A 20,140-nucleotide genomic window follows, 5' to 3' on the forward strand; every position below is an offset into this window, starting at 1 on the left:
CCATCTACCAATAGGTGCCCTTCTTTGTGAGGCATCCCTGGTCTTTGTGGTTGAATCTGTGTTTGAAATTCTTTGCTCGACTGAGGGACCTTTCATATAATTGGATGTGTGGGGTACAGAGATGAGGTAGTCATTCAAAAAATAATGTTAATAAACACTATTATTGCACACAGAGTACATGCAACTTATTCTGTGACTTGTAAAGGCATTTTTAACTCCTGAACTTATTTAGACTTGCCATAACAAAGGGTTTGAATACTTACTGACTCAAGACATTTCCTCGTTTATTTTTTATACATTTTTTAAAATGTAGATATATAAAAAATAAAAAAATCCACTTAGACATTATGTGTGTAGGCCAGGCCAGTGACCAAAAAATTTAATTAAACTGTTACACAACAAAATGTGGAAAGAGTCAAGGGGTGTAAATACTTTCTGAAAGCTCTGTATGTGGCCACATTATTATAGCACGACTTGGGAGAACGATGATCCCCAAAAGACATCAGTATCAGAAGTAAAATTACAGCCAGACTGGCCTGCTACTGTGCTTTTCTGGACCGTATAAACTGTCTAGAGTAGACCCACAACTGATCCAAATGGAATCAGACATTCACATCACAGGGATTTTGCACCGTTACTCAAATTACATTTTCACTGCAGTTTACAGCCTAGAGTAGAATTTTGAACTCACTTGAAACCAATAATGCTATTATTCATTGCATTGTGGTGTTGTAGGCTAGTTTATAGGTAGGACATTTTTATTTTCCCTAACCAAGATCAATGGGGGAGCTATTTGAGCTGTGTGTCTCATGTCTTCAATGTTCTTTCATGCACAATGACACATGTAACCTCTATGCTGCCTATCAGCTATTCCTCTATGTTATTGTGGATCTATGTTGAAAATAGTTGCAACCTTTAATGATTTTATGTGTGGTATGATTGCTAGTCAGCCTATTGCAGATCTGGACAAACGATCCACCCACCACTATTTTCACAATGAATTGTAGATAGAGGGCAGATGGATTGTTAGACTGGTAGACTACATTGACCTGTGGTATAGTAAGCGAGCAGAAAAGCGTAATGCATAAGGGAAGTACCAAATCACCTTGATAGGGGAGGCGTGGGTAAGCAGAAGAGTAAATTTGGCTAGGATGGAAGAAATTATATCATAAAACCTGCAAAAGGGAGAATAACCTGGGGAAATGTGCACTATCCTCCACTGTACCCAATAAAAAACCACACAACCCTCCCAAATAATAAAAAAATTAAAAAAGTATGACTCCCCTATTTTGGACCAACCCCCCACCCCAGTAAATTTCAAACTGTAAATATCAGTATGGAATATTCCTTACATTCCACCAAGTCAGTAAAATGCTGTATTTATGTAACCCTATAGGTTATTATCAGTATGGAATATTCTGGTATGGAATATTCTTCCATATTTTACCAAATCAGTATTGTGCTGTGTAAACCTGTAGATTATCAGCAGAGCCCCAGGTCGTGTTGCAATAGACCCACCGGGTCAGGCAGAGGCAGTTCTTCTTCTTTCTGTATAGGAAAGTGTCTTATGCAATCAGACCAGCTCAGTGATTTACAACTTTTCTCTCTCACTTTTCTCTCTGAGACTGAGAAACATATCCCCACCCTCCTATCACAGTTCTCATAATTTTCTATGACAGAGAGACACGCAGCAATACTCAGAACATTTTTTACAAATAATTATCTTTATTTGATGCAGAATAGGAACACTTTTGGTACTTTTTTACAAATCAAAGAATAAGTCTCGTTTGTTGAGCTTAATTAGAATCACATCATGCCATTTACCATTTTTGCTCCATAAAAAAAAATTAATTCCACACCTGTGTGCTCTATTGCACAATCACACCTCCAAGCACTGAAGAGATAACTCAGCCAAGTACAGACATGGTCTATTGGCTGGCAGGCTGTCAACTGCCTAGCTTAGCCAAACGATTAGAAGTTACTGACAGAATCGCTGCGTTTGGTTGTCCATTAAAACAAAGCACAAGGGTGCCTCTGAAATGACACCCCATACCCTATACAGCCCACTACTTTTTAGGGAATAGGGTGCCATTTTGGATGAAGCCACGGTTTTGTGTGATGTATTATACGATAAGTTGTGAAGAACTGGTGGCACTATCTGCTAGATTCTCTCCACATTTGGGTTCAGACATCAAAGAATAAAGCAAGCTAGTTGCTCTACGGCTTATAGAAAGCTCAGCAGCACCTAGGCCTACGACCATGTACCTGACTGTATAGAATAAACCAGAGTAGTAAAACTCATCTTAGATACTTAACATAAAAGTTCTGTCCAGTTTTTTCACGACTCACAGAAACATGGACCGTCAAGAACACATGGCAATTGTGCATAAATAATTAGTTAGAAAGCCAATACTCCGACAACCCACCCTTTTGTTTATTATATTAGCTTCTGTTCAAAATATATACAACTGTCTTAGGTCTTTACTAGGTAGGTTGTCTTTGTGTAAAAGCAAATGCCCAAAATGTATCCAAAGCACTGCGAGATTAACACAGCAGCAGCAAAATAAGGCTGCAGAAGTATAAGCTGCATCTCAGCATCTAGGATCAGTGTACACTCTCTTACAGAAAACAAATTCATTCATTCAAATCCCATCTGAATCCTCTGCTGTATATCCACAACACATAAAAAGCAGAAACTACACAGACGTTACATGTCTGATGCCAGGAATGGTGTGATGCCTAACTGGCCAATATACTGTTTGGCCCTGATCTGATCCTTTATGATTAAAACAGTTATTTTTAGCATCACAATAATGGAATGATAATCATTTATTTTGGTCACAACTGAACAATTGTCCTTTTGGCAGAATATGTTTTTCCACTTAGACATAGGTAAAAAAAAAAGAAAAGAAAAAAAAGAAGTGAAGATGTCCTTTAACTTCTTAACCCCCATAACAGGGAAGGAAAGACTCTATCAGATGTCCATGGCCTTGACGTGGACAGAGGACAGACACCTGCCCATACTGTGGAAGAGGGGGGTGACAAAAATGTCTGTAAGGCTGCTCCAGACCACCTGGACAGAGGGCAGGGCCATCAGACAGCTCCGCACCACCGGCATCAACACCCTGGAAGGAGGAGGACCACAAAAACAGGTTTCACTTTGCATCGCGCGCGCACACAGCATTCTTCAAATGCACAGAATGTGTAGGCATAAGTATTACCTGCATACATATTACATTACGGGGAACATTTAGCCTTGTGTTGGGGTGTAATATCAGTTGCATGAGGTGTTCCTAACAAGTTCCGTTTGCTGCAGAGTCCAGAGTACCTTGCAACATGAATTCTAACACAGCCTTCTTGATCCTCTTACTTTGTCCATTTTGGATGTGCATAAACAGTTAATGCAGACTTTATGAATGCTTGGAGCCTGCAGTATGTATTACGGGCAGAAGGAAGCCTAGTGGTTAGAGCTGTTGGACCAGCAACCGTAAGGTCACGGGTTTGAATACCCTTCGCCAGCAAGGTGAAAAAGGTGCCTGTGTGTTCTTGTGCAAGGCACTTAACCCTAATTTGCTCCAGAAGTGCCATACTACTATTGCTGACCAATGTAAAACAACAAATTTCACTGCACCTATCTAGTGATTGTTGTATTTATATTTGACTGTATAAGGCTACGGAATGTGTTTTTATTATAGTGCCTTCTTTAGTGCCACTACATCTTGTGACACTATGTATCAGACACATCCCAGCCACAGGGTCAACTGTTTCTCATAGTTCCCATTCCATCCTCTACTGATCTCTCCTATGTCACCAAAGCCATATTTCAATTGCTCATCCTCCATAAACGCTGTGACAGACAGTGCAGACGGACTCTTCCTCATCACAAATGGCACCCTATTCCCGATATAAAGCCCTACTTTTCAAATCAAATCCCATTTTATTGGTCGCATACACATATTTAGCAGATGTTATTGTGGGTGTAGCAAAATGCTTGTGTTCCTAGCTCCAACAGTGCAGTAGTATCTAACAATACACAACAATACACACAAATCTAAAAAGTAAAAGAATGGAATTAAGAAATCGAAAAACGTTAGAACAAGCAAAGTCCAGAGTATAAGAGTGTATTTGGAAAGTATTCAGACCCCTTGACTTTTTCCACATTTTGTTGTGTTATAGCCTTATTCTAAAATTGATTAAATAATATTTCCTTGATGGGTTAAATAAAAACATTTCCTCATCAATCTACACACAATACCGTATAATGACAAAGTGAAAACAGGTTTTTAGAATTTTTAGCAAATGTAATTAAAATGTCACGACTTCCGCCAAAGTCGGCACCCCTCCTTGTTCGGGCGGTGTTCGGCGGTTGACGTCACCGGCCTTCTAGCCATCGCCGCTCCATTTTTCATTGTTCCATTTGTTTTGTCTTGTTCCCTGCACACCTGGTTTACATTCCCTAATCACACTGCATATATATATTCCTCTGTTCCCCCCGTGTCTTTGTGTGGAATTGTTTTGTTTTGTGTTTGTTGCATCGCACTAGTCTGGTTTTTCACCCTGGGCATTGCCTGTACCCTCTTTGGGGAATTATTGGTGAACCTTATTGTTATTATTGACGGTATTTTGCGCTTGTCACGTTTGCCGGTTGGCTTGAGTTGTAGCTGTTTGCTCCCGTCTGTTTGTTGCTCTTGGCTAATAAAGTCGCCTGATCACCTATTCTCTGCTCTCCTGCACTTGACTTGAATGACCAGAGGTGAAAACCCTGACATAAAAATAAAAAACAGACCTTATTTACATAAGTAGAAATATGAAACAGGATTGTGTTGAGTACCAAAAACATTTCTGCAGCATTGAAGGTCCCCAAGAACACAGTGGCCTCCATCATTCTTAAATGGAAGAAGTTCGGAACCACCAAGACGCTTCCTAGAAGTGGCCCCGCCAGCCAAACTGAGCAATGGAGGAAAAGGGCCTTGGCCATAGAGGTGCCCAACAACCCGATGGTCACTTGACAGAGCTCCACACTTTCTCTGTGGAGATGGTTGTCCTTCTGGGAGGTTCTCCCATCTCTGCAGAACTCCACCTATCAGGCCTTTATGGTAGAATGGCCAGACAGAAGCCACTCTTCAGTAAATGACACATGACTACCCGCTTGAAGTTAGCTAAAATGCACCTAAAGGATTCTCAGACCATGAGAAACAACATTCTCTGGTTTGATGATACCAAGATTGAATGCTAAGCATCACATCTGGAGGAAACCTGGCACCATCCCTACGGCGAAGCATGGCTGTGGCAGCATCATGCTGTGGGGATGATTTTCAGAGGCAGGGACTGGGAGACTAGTCAGGATAGAGGGAAAGATTAACGGAGCAACGTACAGAGAAAACCTTGATGAAAACCCGCTCCAGAGCACTCAGGACCTCAGACTGGGGCAGAGGTTCACCTTCCAATAGGACAACGACCCTAAGCATACAGCCAAGACAATGCAGGAGTGGCTTCTGGACAAGTCTCTGAATGTCCCTGTTCTGGCCCAGCCAGAGCCCGGACTTGAACCTGATCGAACATCTCTGGAAAGACCTGAAAATAGCTGTGCAGACCTGACAGAGCTTGAGATGATCTGCAGAGAAGAATGGGAGAAACTCCCCAAATACAGGTGTGCCAAGCTTGTAGCGTCATACCCAAGACAACACAAGGCTGTAATCGCTGCCAAAGATGCTTCAACAAAGTACTGAGTAAAGGGTCTGAATACAAATGTAAATGTGATATTTCAGTTTTTATTTTTAATACATTTGTTAACATTTCTAAAAAACTGTTTTTGCTTTGTCATTATGGGGTATCGTGTGAAGATTGATAAGGACATTTTAGAATAAGGCTGTAACCTATCAAATATGTGTGTGTGTGTGTGTGTGTGATGGGATGTATAGAAAATATTGACCGTTTATGGATAGAATAGGTAGTATATCTGAAGAATTGTATGGCCTTGACCAGAATACAGTATATACCGTATATATATATGAAATATATACAGTATACACATATGAAATGGGTAAAACAGTATGTCAACATTATTAAAAGCCCTATGGGCAGTGGTCAAAAGTAGTGCACTCTGTAGGGAACAGGGTGCCATTTGAGATCCAACCATTGACTTTTGGCAAAATCTATTCTTCGGAGAGACTGAGACATTGAGACATGGGGAAACTAGACCATAATCTGTACTAAAGGTCATATTAGAGTTACTTTGTGACATGCCCACAAAACATGCCCACAAGCAATCTGTAGCCTATCTATTCTAGTGGAATGTCCCACTCTTCTCTAAAAACAGGCCTACAGTGCTGCAAGGCAGAATAGAATGCCAACTATCTGGCAGGGGTTATGGGGGCTTTTTTCCATTACCAGCTGAACACTGCATTCCTCCCAACTTTCCATAAAGTGCCTCACTTGGGCACAGATCTGGTGTTGTTTTAGCAAGCAGCCCCTTATCTAATTGACTCTTAGGCGGAATTTGTGAATGTCAGGAGTCGCATGGTTTTCCTTCAACCTAACCACTGTGTCCACTGGCATGCATACAGTACATAATGGAACATAGGCCTATGTATGGAAAAGCTATGACTTAATTGCCCAAATAAAGTAAAAACAATGATGACACATTCATAGTTGTACCCTACATATGACATTAATTGTATGAATATATACGTCAGTATGCCTACTGGTCTTTCTGTGCAAACTGTCTACTATGGGTCAAAACAAATAGGCAGCAGAGCAGTCAATGGAAAATGTGGCCCTTGGCCAAGCTCTGAAACAACAAGATAGCATGTGTTGTGTTCCTACCAAATATGAATACAGCTGAGGACCCCAAAGACTATCCCGATGATAAATGCCATGGGAACGGCGAGGATGGTGGTCAGTATTCGGTAGAATACATATTTGAACAGTTCGAAGACGGCGTGACTTCCTATCCATACTCTGTCGAAGCTGTGGCTGGAACTGGGCTCTGCGATCACATCGTCAAAACCAACCTGGGGAAGGAAACAAGCGCTTGTCAGGAATCAGTCATGGACTCACTCACATACCCATTTGTCCTATTCTGTCCAAACAAACATATTAGCAGGAGTTTACAGCCAATATGGAAACTAAACACACAGGCAATGGCGCATGACATTTGCATTTATTGTGCATTAATATTTTTTATGCTTATGATTAGTTTATTACATATGGTAAAACGACAATAACGAAAGTATTGATCTACAGGTCCGTCCACTGGAGTTAACTTTGTGAAAACCGGAGCGCACGGTGCGCTGATACACTGATACAGTAGTTTACCTTTAAGTGCGCATTTATGTCATTGGGATCTCGGTCTGGGATCGCCGCGTAAACTTTGTCTTTTTTCGACAAAATCGGTTCTATTGATCTGTTGAACTCGTCCTCGTCCATGATAATACTCGTCTCGTAATTCTCCTTTTCGATACCCATTTTCACTTCACAGACGGCGCGGTGGGCAGCGGAGAGCTATCGTTGGTGGCGCTCTCTGCATTTGTGTCTGTGCCTGCGCGCATGAAACGGACCCACGCCCGGTGCGGAAAGCGGCGCAACGTAGTGTAGACACAACAAGCAAAGTCACGTCCCCATGCTACTTGCACTGTTTGAACAAATATATTTGTTGACGAATTCGTCAGATTGATCAAATAATCTGAACGCGGCTATATATGGCAAACTAGTAATGGACGTTAGTTAACCATTGGACATTATGTATTTATATCTTAACATTTGTATAGGCTATACACACTAGTCATATTTTTATACATTTTAGTCATTTAGCAGATGCTCTTATCCAGAGAGCATTTACAGGTGTAATTTGGGTTAACTTCCTTGCTCAAGGACATGACAGATTTTTAGCTTGGGGATTTGAATCAGGGACTTTTCAGTTACTGGCCCAACACTTTTAATCACTAGGCTACCTGCCACCACAAGACCTGTTCATGCACCACTCACCATTCAGATAATCGTGAGGTGTCTGAGTGCCAAGTCACAAAAGGCCTTAATCATCACAATCATGACAGTAGTCTGTTTGATAACATTAGTCTCCTTCCTTCACTTCCTCTCTTTTTCCTCCTCCTCCACTATCACAATCTCCAATTAAAAGGGATGTGGAGGAGAGCGAGGAGGATGAAATTAGAGGGATGTGTATGTGAGTTTGGGAAACGTGTGTGTGTGCATGTATGTGTGTAAAGGAACATTGAGTGCATTTTGTGCATGTCTTCAAGAGGTTCTTGCAGATTTATTGCATGTATTTACTGAATTCAGTGAGCTATCCTTCTGCCGATAGTGAACATACTTGGGAGCAATTTTAGAATCGCTCTCAGTCTTCATATTTTTAAAGCCAGGCACAGGAGGCTTCTGAGGGGAGAATGGCTCATAATGATGTCAGGAATGCATCAAATGGAATGGCATTGAAAACCTCAACTATGTGTTTATTACAAATCCATTCCAGTTATTACCACGAGCCGTCCCCCGCAATTAAGGTGCTACCAGCCTTCTTTGAAGCCAGGATATACAGTTGAAGTTGGAAGTTTACATACACCTTAGCCACATATATTTAAACTCAGTTTTTCACAATTCCTGACATTTAATCCTAGTAAACATTCCCTGTCTTAGGTCAGTTAGGATCATCATTTTATTTTAAGAATGTGAAATGTCAGAATAATAGTAGAGAGAATGATTTATTTCAGCTTTTATTTCTTTCATCGCATTCCCAGTGGGTCAGAAGTTTACATATACTCAATTAGTATTTGGTAGCAATGCCTTTAAATTGTTTAACTTGGGTCAAATGTCTTGGCTAGCCTTCCACAAGCTTCCCATAATACGTTTGATGAATTTTGACCCATTCCTCCTGACAGACCTGGTGTCAGAGTCAGATTTGTAGGCCTCCTTGCTCGCACACCCTTTTTCAGTTCTGCCCACAAATGTTCTATAGGTTTGAGGTCAGGGCTTTGTGATGGCCACTCCAATACCTTGACTTTGTTGTCCTTAAGCCATTTTGCCACAACTTTGGAAGTATGCTTGGGGTCATTGTCCATTTGGAAGACCCATTTGCGACCAAGCTTTAAGTTCCTGACTAATGTCTTGAGATGTTGCTTCAATGTATCCATATAATTTTCCTGCCTCATGATGCCATCTATTTTGTGAAGTGCACCAGTCCCTCCTGCAGCAAACCACCCCCACAACATGATGCTGCCACCCCCGTGCTTCACGGTTGGGATGGTGTTCTTCGGCTTACAAGCTTCCCCCTTTTTCCTCCAAACATAACAATGGTCATTATGGCCAAACAGTTCTATTTTGTTTCATCAGACCAGAGGAACGTTCTCCAAAAAGTGCGATCTTTGTCCCCATGTGCAGTTGCAAACCGTAGTCTGGCTTTTTTTATGGTGGTTTTGGAACAGTGGCTTCTTCCTTACTGAGCGGCCTTTCAGGTTATGTTGATATAGGACTCATTTTACTGTGGATATAGATACTTTTGTACCTATTTCCTCCAGCAGCTTCACAAGGTCCTTTGCTTTTGTTCAGGGTTTGATTTGCACTTTTCGCACCAAAGTACTTTCATCTCTAGGAGACAGAATGCATCTCCTTCCTGAGTGGTATGATGGATGCGTGGTCCCATGGTGTTTATACTTGCGTACTATTGTTTGTACAGATGAACATGGTACCTTCAGGCGTTTGGAAATTGCTCCAAAGGATGAACCAGACTTCAAATCAAATCAAATTTATTTTTTAGCCCTTCGTACATCAGCTGATATCTCAAAGTGCTGTACAGAAACCCAGCCTAAAACCCCAAACAGCAAGCAATGCAGGTGTAGAAGCACGGTGGCTAGGAAAAACTCCCTAGAAAGGCCAACATCTAGGAAGAAACCAGGCTATGTGGGGTGGCCAGACTTGTGTCTTGACTGATTTATTTTGATTTTCTCATGATGTCAAGCAAAGAGGCACTGAGTTTGAAGGTAGTCCTTGAAATACATCCACAGTTACACCTCTAATTGACAAAAATTATGTAAATTAGCCTATAACAAGCTTCTAAAACAATGACATCATTTTCTGGAATTTTCCAAGCTATTTAAAGACACAGTCCACTTAGTGTATGTAAACTTCTGACCCACTGGAATTGTGATACAGTGAAATAATTTCTGTAAACAACTGTTGGAAACTTACTTGTGTCATGCACAAAGTAGATGTCCTAACCAACTTGCCAAAAGTATAGTTTGTTAACAATAATTTGTGGAAAGGTCTAAAAATGAGTTTTAATGACTTCAACCTAAGTGTATGTAAACTTCCGACTTCAACTGTACATGCACAAAATATAGATATATTTTTCCATTGTTGGGATTATTCTCACACTAACCCCCCTTCGGAAAGATTTCCGATCTCTTGACATTTTCCACATTTGTTCGGTTACAGCAATTTTCTAAAATTGATTAAATTGTTTTTTTCCCCTCATCAATACCCCATCATGACAAAGCAAAAGCAGGTTATTAGAAAATTGTGCAAGTTCATAAAACACCCCAGCCCCTGGAATTATCACATTTACATAAGCATTCAGACCCTTTACTCAGTACTTTGTTGAAGCACATTTGTCGGTGATTACAGCCTCAAGTCTTCTTGTTTATGACACTACAAGCTTGGCACACCTGTATTTGGGGAGTTCCTCCCATCTGCAGATCCTCTAAAGTTCTGTCAGGTTGGATGGGGAGAGTCACTGCACAGCTATTTTCAGGTCTCTCCAGATATGTTTGATCGGGTTCAAGTCCGGGCTCTGGCTGGGCCACTCAAGGATATTCAGAGACTTGTCCCAAAGCCACACCTGTATTGTCTTGGCTGTGTGCTTAGAGTCATTGTCCTGTTGGAAGGTGAACCTTCGACCTCAGTCTGAAGTCCTGAGCACTCTGGAACAGATTTTCATTAAGGATCTCTGTGCACTTTGCTCCGTTCATCTTTCCATCGATCCTGACTATTCTCCCAGTCCCTGCTTCTGAAAAACATCCCCACAGCATGATGCTGCCACCGCCATGCTTCACCGTAGGGATGGTGCCAGGTTTCTTCTAGAAGTGATGCTTGGCATTCAGGCCAAAGAGTTAAATATTGGTTTCATCAGACCAGAGAATCTTGTTTCTCATGGTCTGAGAGTGTTTATGTGCCTTTTGGCAAACTCGAACTGTCTGTTCTGTGTCTTTTATTGAGGAGTGGCTTCTGTCTGGCCACTCTACCATAAATGCCTGATTGGTGCAGTGCTTCTGGAAGGTTCTCCCATCTCCGCAAAGGAACTCTAGAGCTCTGTCAGACTGACCATCGGGTTCTTGGTCACCTCCCCCACCAAGGCTTTTCTCCCCCGATTGCTCAGTTTGGCTGGGCGGCCAGCTCTAGGAAGTGCCTTGGTGGTTCCCAACTTCTTCCATTTAAGAACAATGGAGGCCGCTGTGTTCTTGGGGACCTTTAATTCTGCAGACATTTTTTGGTACCCTTCCCCAGATCTGTGCCTCGACACAATCCTGTCTCGGAGCACTACGGACAATCCCTTCGGTGTAATGGCTTGATTTTTGCTCTGACATACACTGTCAATTGTGAGACCTTACATAGACAGGTGTGTGCCTTTCCAAATCATGTCCAATTAATTGAATTTACAACAGGTGGACTCCAAACAAGATGTATAAACGTCTCAGGGATGATCAATGGAAACAGGATGCACCTGAGCTCAATTTCGAGTCTCATTGCAAAGCGTCTGAATACTTATGTAAATAAGGTATTTTTAAATGTATTTTTATACATTTGCAAACATTTCTAAAAACCTGTTTTTGATTTGTCATTTTGGGGTTTTGTGTGTAGATTGCTAATTTTGAACAGTTATTTGATCCATTTTAGAATTAGGCTGTAACGTAACAAAATGTGAAAAAAGTAGGCACTGTATATATACCACACGCACGTGTGTTTGCTTGCCTGCGTGCATGTATGCATATGTGTGTATGTGTTTGTGTGACCATCAACTCTTTTGTCCACCGCTTTGAATCTCATTTGTTGATGAAGTCCAGTTTCTTGTCCTTGTCTTTCAAGTGGAAGTAATTTAAACAACAGGAGCATTTCTATCAGGGTTGAGCTCAATTCAGAATTTTGGAATTGACTCCCATTCAACTCATGAGTTCAAATTCAAATTGAATAGGCCACACTCCACAGGAAACTAGAATTTGAATTTGAGTTTGAGTGACAGGAAGTAGAATTTAATTCAGTGCACATCAAAGAAATTAGTCATAGAACATGAGAGTTATATTGAATCTGACATGTCACACGTCCAGACACTCAAGCAATAAGGCACGTGTGGTATATGGCCAATATACCACGGCTTAGGGCTGTGCTTAGGCACGACGCAATGACACCAGGATACAGCCCTTAGCTGTGGTATATTGGCCATACAAAGAATATATCACTTTTCTCTGTAAACAATGTTCATATACTCTTTTAACCTTAGTACTTAGAATAGCCAATTATATTCCCACCAACCAATTCATTTTTTTTGGCTTCTTTTTGAAGGCTTTAGTGTCAACTTGAGGGTTAAACTAATGCATTCTGGAAACGTTTGACATTTTATGTAGTCTAAAAGATGCATATTTATATAGAACATACCTAATATAGAAAAGAAGAGGCATTTTAATTTCAAATTAAAGTATATTATCTTTAATAAAAAAAAAATCTAAATTCAATTCTGTATCCTGTTTACTATTTCATTTCAAGAATTGAATTGAATTTACAATGCATTCTCAATTCATTTCTGAATTGAGCACAACTCTGCTTTATAGGGCAGTGTGTGTGTTCGCTTTGAGTGTGTTTGTGACAGCAAGGCAGGAATCCAGTCAGCAGGGAGAACAGAGAGGGGTCCTGCCCCCAGAGTGGTGGAACCATACAAACCCACAATCCCCAGGCTTAAACACACAGGGCTTTTCTGACAGCCAAGCATTCAACAAGGGAGGCCGGGCTGGCTGGTTGACTAGGAAATGGTAATGTAGGGTTGGCTGGGGTAGGATGGGGGGTGACCAGCCAGTGATAATGTGGTGAGGGCTGGTTGCATAACATTGTGTATACTCGTATTAGTCTCGCATTGACCTACCTCCTGAAAGTGGATTACGCTTGTAAAGTCAAACGTCACAACACGCTCTAAACTGCTCTGGTGACAAACACACTCTGGGCATTGTCTCCATTCGTCACAAGGCTGTTGGCTGCGCTTTGCTATCACTGGAAAAGTATTGAAGATGGCATAGTATTTTTGTAAGGACCCCAAAAAAGGAGTCAGTGGGAAAACCTATTCAACTAAGTAAATACATTTAGGAAGTGTTTAAAAATCATGTATTACAGTACCGGTAGGCCATTTTGTAGGCTAACTCAACTGAGCTGCTAGCTAGCTAGCTAAATGTACACACTGTTTAGCTAAGTGAATTACATGTCAACAGCTAGCTAATTTTCTACTAGCTAGCTATCTTGAAATGATAAATATAAATTAAAACCACCGTCTGCAAATGCATTTGTAGATAACAGCCATGGAAGAGGGTGAAATTGCAGCTCCATCTGCCAGTAAAGGGAGAGTGTAGGCTACTGGATAGGCTAGACAGACATTGTTGCATGGGTGCTAGATCTGCACAATCGGCTGCCTTGGCTAGCTACTGGATAGGACAGGCAATTTTGTGGGAGGACATTATGAAAAGATTCTCCAGTTCCAGTCCCTAGAGGGGAAAACTTTGAGGACAGAGAGATAACAGCAACATAATATTCAGTGCTGCCTAATTTTTGTATAATGAAGCCTGTTTCTTTTGATGTTTTCTGTCCTCAGATATGATAAGCAGTGAAAGACTGTTTGCATCTGAAGAGACAGGTCACAAGAAATTTATAGAGCATTTTCATATAGGATATACCCCAATGTTTAACCCAAAAGGCTCAGACTCTTCTCTTTCCATCTACACGGGCCGGCACCTGTGTCTCACTGGGCCATGGCTCCGGTGGACGGGCTCTCATTTGGGATCAAAGCCAGGCCACTGGTACAACTTGAATTTACATAACACTGGCTAAGTGTGAACTTTAACACCTTCTCACAAAGCAACTGTGTATACCAGCGGTATTTTCTGTATACAATGCTAACTGGAACAGCTCAGCCAGTAGATCAGGGGATCAGTGGAGCAAGGTTGGCCACTGCTGATATGGAGTTTTTTGTTGTTCACCTGAAATGATGCCTACTAATAGCCTACTTGTTACTACTCAATTACCTAATGTTGTTTAGACTAAGATGGCTATTGTTCTTTTACATACGAGTTAGCTTATTTTAACATTTTGTAGTGATGACGTTTTGATTCTTTGAAGTGGTGTTTGAACTTGATTTAATTGATAAACTCTTATTCAAAATTAACTAGTGTCAATGTTGATTAATCACATATAACAATCCTGCAATTGAGAGGGACGGGGTTTTGCTCTGCCTCTAATATTTCTGTGTGTCTGTGTTGTATTCTCAAACGAACATTTCCTTTTTGTCTAGTTATACGATCTCCAATCTGTTTTATTTGATTGTCACTCTGTCTCAGTATATCAGCTATCTGAATCCATTTAGCAATTTATCATATGGTATGCATCACCAATACAGCCATAGGCCTACACTATGATTGGATTACTGGCCTTATGGGGATCTGTCATCTCAAGCAGATAATATCTAAGCTCACACATTATTTACAGGTTGATTTATATGTTCTCAATTCAAATTGATACTATTAAACAATGTATCAATGTATATGAAGCGAACCATATACCAGATTTTGTACCTGCCTTTTTAAGTGCTGACAAATGCTGCAAATCCAACCCTTGTAATTTAGGTATAGTATGAAAATGAGGAGATTACAATTAGACCACAGGAGATGAGCGTTACAGAGTAACATATCATGAGGTTCATTTTATTTGATTCATTTTAGCAACGTTGCTTGCAAAAAGGTTGCAGTTGTTCCCATAGTAGATAGAGGGGTATTCAACTCTTACCCTACGGGGTCTGGAGCCTGCTGGTTTTCTGTTTTCCCCTGATAATTAATTGCATCCACCTGATTTCCAAGGTCTAAATCAGGACCTGGTTAGAGGGGAACAGTGGAACTGGCTTCGAGGTCCAGAGTTGAGATTGATGGAGATTTATTTTATTTATTTACTTTTATTTATTCAGGGAACCCTTTGAGACCAGGGTTTCATTAACAATGGTGCCCCGAGGACAACAATTCAACAAATGCAAAATTATAAATAAAATAAAATACATTGGTAAATGACAGAACCAACACTACAGCTTCAAACACCACAAATATTTTTTTTACATTCAATCCAAACAGTTGCAATTCTCATTAAATTGATTTAACATTAAAGTCTTAAACTGCCCTAGAGGCACCAGAGAGTCAGGATGTAGAGAGTTTTCTAGTCTATTCCAATAATGTTGGGCACTAAAACTGAAGACCTAGATCAGCATGTAGTACTAGTGCAATGTTTCCCAAAATTGGTCCTCGGGACCCCAAAGGGTACACATTTTGGTTTTGTCTCTAAGACTACACAGCTGATTCAAATGATAAAAGCTTGATAATTAGTTAATTATTTGAATCAGCTGTGTAGTGCTAGGGCAAAAAACAAAATGTGCACCCCGGTCCTGAGGACTGAGTTTGGGATATCCTCTACTAGTGGAACCTCGTGTTATCCATCATTGTGAACGGGTTTGGTGTCTCATCTTTTTTTATTTTAACAGTGAAGTCAGGTAGGTTGGAAGTTTGAGTAAACAAAAATTAAGTGATCTACAGGACTTTAATGAGGACCAGCCAACTTTTTGATACAGGATGCATCAATGCATACTAAAACTGTCACCTGTGATAAAGTGAAGGAACGCCTCCCGGGTGGCGCAGTGGTTAAGGGCGCTGTACTGCAGCGCCAGCTGTGCCATCAGAGTCCCTGGGTTCGCGCCCAGGCTCTGTGGTAACCGGCCGCGACCGGGAGGTCCGTGGGGCGACGCATAATTGGCCTAGCGTCGTCTGGGTTAGGGAGGGCTTGGTCGGTAGGGATGTCCTTGTCTCATCGCGCACCAGCGACTCCTGTGGCGGGCCGGGCGCATTGCGCGCTAACCAAGGTTGCCAGGTGCACGGTTTACCCTTGAACACATTGGTGCGGCTGGCTTCCGGGTTGGATGCGCGCTGTGTTAAGAAGCAGTACGGCTGGTTGGGTTGTGTATCGGAGGATGCATGACTTTCAACCTTCGTCTCTCCCGAGCCCATACGGGAGTTGTAGCGATGAGACAAGATAGTAGCTACTACAACAATTGGATACCATGAAATTGGGGAGAAAAGGGGTAAAATAAAATAAAAAGATAAAGCGAAGGAAGGGCACTATGGTAGACTACTGGTTTAAAAGTAGCGGCTGCTGCATTCTGATAAATGGTATCCCCACAGCCAAGAACTGGCAGAAAAGTTGGCTGTACAATCTGCTTCTTGCTGTTTCGGGAAAGGCATGATCTATTTCTATAAAATAAGCCTACTTTAAATCTCAGCTTAACTAGTCACCCGTAAGTTTTTTAAACATCAAATTATTGTCAATCCAAAAGCCCAGATATTTATAGGCGGGAACCTGCTCGATAAATGAACCATCCAATGCAATGTAAGCCATCTGGAATATTTCTACGAGAATTAGAAAACAGTATACATTTAGTTTTTCCCGCATTATGTACCATTTCCAAATCAACAAGGACTTTCTGCAAGGTGACCATATCAGATTGCAGTTCCAACATAGCGTGGGCAGCCGTATGGGGCAATAGCGTACATAACAGAATGTTTCAGGTTTTTGCTTGTAGACCAATATTATTTATATACTGTAAATTGTAAATAGGACACGTCCCATCCCTGCGGGACACCTATAGTAATGTCAAGGTAACTTAAACTTAAACTTTAACTACAGACCAGTATCCCTTCTTTCTTTTCTCTCCAAAACTCTTGAACGTGCCGTCCTTGGCCAGCTCTCCCGCTATGTCTCTCAGAATGACCTTCTTGATCCAAATCAGTCAGGTTTCAAGACTAGTCATTCAACTGAGACTGCTCTTCTCTGTATCACGGAGGCCTTCCGCACTGCTAAAGCTAACTCTCTCTCCTCTGCTCTCATCCTTCTAGACCTATCGGCTGCCTTCGATACTGTGAACCATCAGATCCTCCTCTCCACCCTCTCCGAGTTGGGCATCTCCGGCGCGGCCCACGCTTGGATTGCGTCCTACCTGACAGGTCGCTCCTACCAGGTGGCGTGGCGAGAATCTGTCTCCTCACCACGCGCTCTCACCACTGGCGTCCCCCAGGGCTCTGTTCTAGGCCCTCTCCTATTCTCGCTATACACCAAGTCACTTGGCTCTGTCATAACCTCACATGGTCTCTCCTATCATTGCTATGCAGACGACACACAATTAATCTTCTCCTTTCCCCCTTCTGATGACCAGGTGGCGAATCGCATCTCTGCATGTCTGGCAGACATATCAGTGTGGATGACGGATCACCACCTCAAGCTGAACCTCGGCAAGACGGAGCTGCTCTTCCTCCCGGGGAAGGACTGCCCGTTCCATGATCTCGCCATCACGGTTGACAACTCCATTGTGTCCTCCTCCCAGAGCGCTAAGAACCTTGGCGTGATCCTGGACAACACCCTGTCGTTCTCAACTAACATCAAGGCGGTGGCCCGTTCTTGTAGGTTCATGCTCTACAACATCCGCAGAGTACGACCCTGCCTCACACAGGAAGCAGTGCAGGTCCTAATCCAGGCACTTGTCATCTCCCGTCTGGATTACTGTAACTCGCTGTTGGCTGGGCTCCCTGCCTGTGCCATTAAACCCCTACAACTCATCCAGAACGCCGCAGCCCGTCTGGTGTTCAACCTTCCCACGTTCTCTCACGTCACCCCGCTCCTCCGCTCTCTCCACTGGCTTCCAGTTGAAGCTCGCATCCGCTACAAGACCATGGTGCTTGCCTACGGAGCTGTGAGGGGAACGGCACCTCAGTACCTCCAGGCTCTGATCAGGCCCTACATCCAAACAAGGGCACTGCGTTCATCCACCTCTGGCCTGCTCGCCTCCCTACCACTGAGGAAGTACAGTTCCCGCGCAGCCCACTCAAAACTGTTCGCTGCTCTGGCCCCCCAATGGTGGAACAAACTCCCTCACGACGCCAGGACAGCGGAGTCAATCACCACCTTCCGGAGACACCTGAAACCCCACCTCTTTCAGGAATACCTAGGATAGGATAAAGTAATCCTTCTCACCCCCCTTAAAAGATTTAGATGCACTATTGTAAAGTGGCTGTTCCACTGGATGTCTTAAGGTGAACGCACCAATTTGTAAGTCGCTCTGGATAAGAGCGTCTGCTAAATGACTTAAATGTAAATGTAAATGTAAACTTGACACCATCAGAAAGCACACATTGTGTCCTGTCTGATAGATAGTTACCAAACCACTTGCAAGACGCCTGGTCGAGGCCCATTTCAGACAACCTTTGAGTGAATAGGGGATGGTCGACAGTGTCAAAGGCCTTGGATCTAGAAATATGGCGGCACTTATAAGCAATTTAATATATAATTTAAGACAAGAGTAGCTGCTGGAAACAGTGTCCAGGTTTAAAAACAGATTGGTACACATTAAGAATATCATTTGAAGTCAGAAAAGTTTTGAGATGAACGTTTGCAAGTGTTTCTAATATTTTTGCAAGGCAAAATAGTTTAGAATTGTAGTTATCTAGATCAGAAGGATCTCCCCCTTTTTAAAGGAGGAGGACATGCACCGCCTTCCAAATCTTAAGGACGGCACCAGAAGCAATTGCTAAATAGAAAAAATGTGTGTCAAATGTTCTACAATAAGGGGGCATAAAGCTGCACAAAGGGATCAAGCGAATCAGCTCCTTTTTGCAAGGCACTTAACACATCACTGACATAAAATGAATGCTTTTCCTTAGGCGCTTTTTAGTTGTTCAGTTTGTGTAATTCCTTTGTTTTTCTTTCGTCTGCAATGTGCTATATAAATAAAGCTTGATTTGATTTGAGTAAGTGCATCATTCCCTTAGAGGTGAATAAAGGACTCCCTCTAGTGGAACTTCAAGTATTTTCAGAAACCATTCTTTAAAATAGATGGCCAGCTGAGGCAAAATTGTTATGAACAGCACCACAAATGTATTTTTTTTTCGTCTGTTATGGGACCAGAGGCGATCATAACCTGCTAGGGTAATTGGGGCATGGAGTTTTTTTTCCAAAGATTTGACCACTTTCCAGAATTTAGCTGGATTTCCACCACTCTCAGATACACAATTCAAGAGGCAAATGTGTTGACTTTGCTTTTCTAACCAAAGTCTGAAGGACTGCTAGTCAGAGGTAGAATCAGTCACTCTAGTCTTAGCCCAAGCTAACTTTCTTTCATGAAATCTTTCAGACAATTAATGCATGAAACATGGGTTAGATCTGTCCTTTACCCTTAATATCTTATACGGAGCATACTTATCTGCAACAAAGTTAAATCCGAGATAGTGATAGAGGACACACCATCTCAATCATAACCCCAGGTCATACAGGACATGTTGTTCATTGAAAGTTCTAAAATGTATCTTTGTAATAATGTGTAGACACAATTTTGGTAGCTTAGTATCGCTAATGCGGGCAATGGAACAATGGTCACTGAGCAAGGCTGTACACTTATGAGGGGCGTTTGTCAGAATGATATCCGAAAGAGTAGAGTGTTCAGGGTGTTTTAAGTTATTACGGGCTGGTTTAGTTATCAGTTGAGTAAAATTTTGCTTAGCACAAATATCAATCATTCTATCTGATACTGGCAACTAAATCCAGGTTAAGACCACCCAGTATTAATAATTCAGATTTAGTATAGTTAGCAAGTCAGACAATTGCCCAAGAGCAAGGGAGATAAACTCCCACTAACATTAGTTGGGCATTATTACCAAGGCCCACATTTAGGACAAAACATTCAAATTGCTTGGGGACAGAGCTGGTAAGAGCAACATTCAAGTTGTTCTTTATGAATATGAATATGGAGACACCCCCACCTCTGCCAGCTCTGTCAGATCTATAAAAAATATATCTATTC

General features: G+C 41.9%; 1 protein-coding gene across 1 annotated transcript; it reads right to left on the bottom strand.

Moving 5' to 3' along the window:
- Positions 1 to 1,703: 1,703 nt before the first annotated feature.
- Positions 1,704 to 7,574, bottom strand: LOC115109664 (caveolin-2-like). The gene is made up of 3 exons (XM_029634866.2): positions 7,318 to 7,574; positions 6,826 to 7,013; positions 1,704 to 3,125 (listed from the first exon to the last, which is right to left on the bottom strand). The coding sequence occupies exons 1-3, from the start codon at positions 7,465 to 7,467 to the stop codon at positions 2,975 to 2,977; spliced, it is 489 nt and encodes a 162-aa protein (XP_029490726.1). The 5' UTR covers positions 7,468 to 7,574; the 3' UTR covers positions 1,704 to 2,974.
- Between the last annotated feature and the right edge of the window lie 12,566 nt (positions 7,575 to 20,140).

The sequence above is a fragment of the Oncorhynchus nerka genome, linkage group LG25, assembly GCF_034236695.1.
Source record: "Oncorhynchus nerka isolate Pitt River linkage group LG25, Oner_Uvic_2.0, whole genome shotgun sequence".
Lineage (NCBI taxonomy): Eukaryota > Metazoa > Chordata > Actinopteri > Salmoniformes > Salmonidae > Oncorhynchus > Oncorhynchus nerka.

Coding starts and splice junctions, on each gene's coding strand:
- LOC115109664 (XM_029634866.2), bottom strand. CDS start 7,467: ATGGGTATCGAAAAGGAGAATTACGAGACGAGTATTATCATGGACGAG. Junction 7,014..7,317: donor ACATAAATGCGCACTTAAAG/GTAAACTACTGT, acceptor TTCCTTCCCCAG/GTTGGTTTTGACGATGTGAT. Junction 3,126..6,825: donor CTCAGCTGTATTCATATTTG/GTAGGAACACAA, acceptor TCCTCCTTCCAG/GGTGTTGATGCCGGTGGTGC.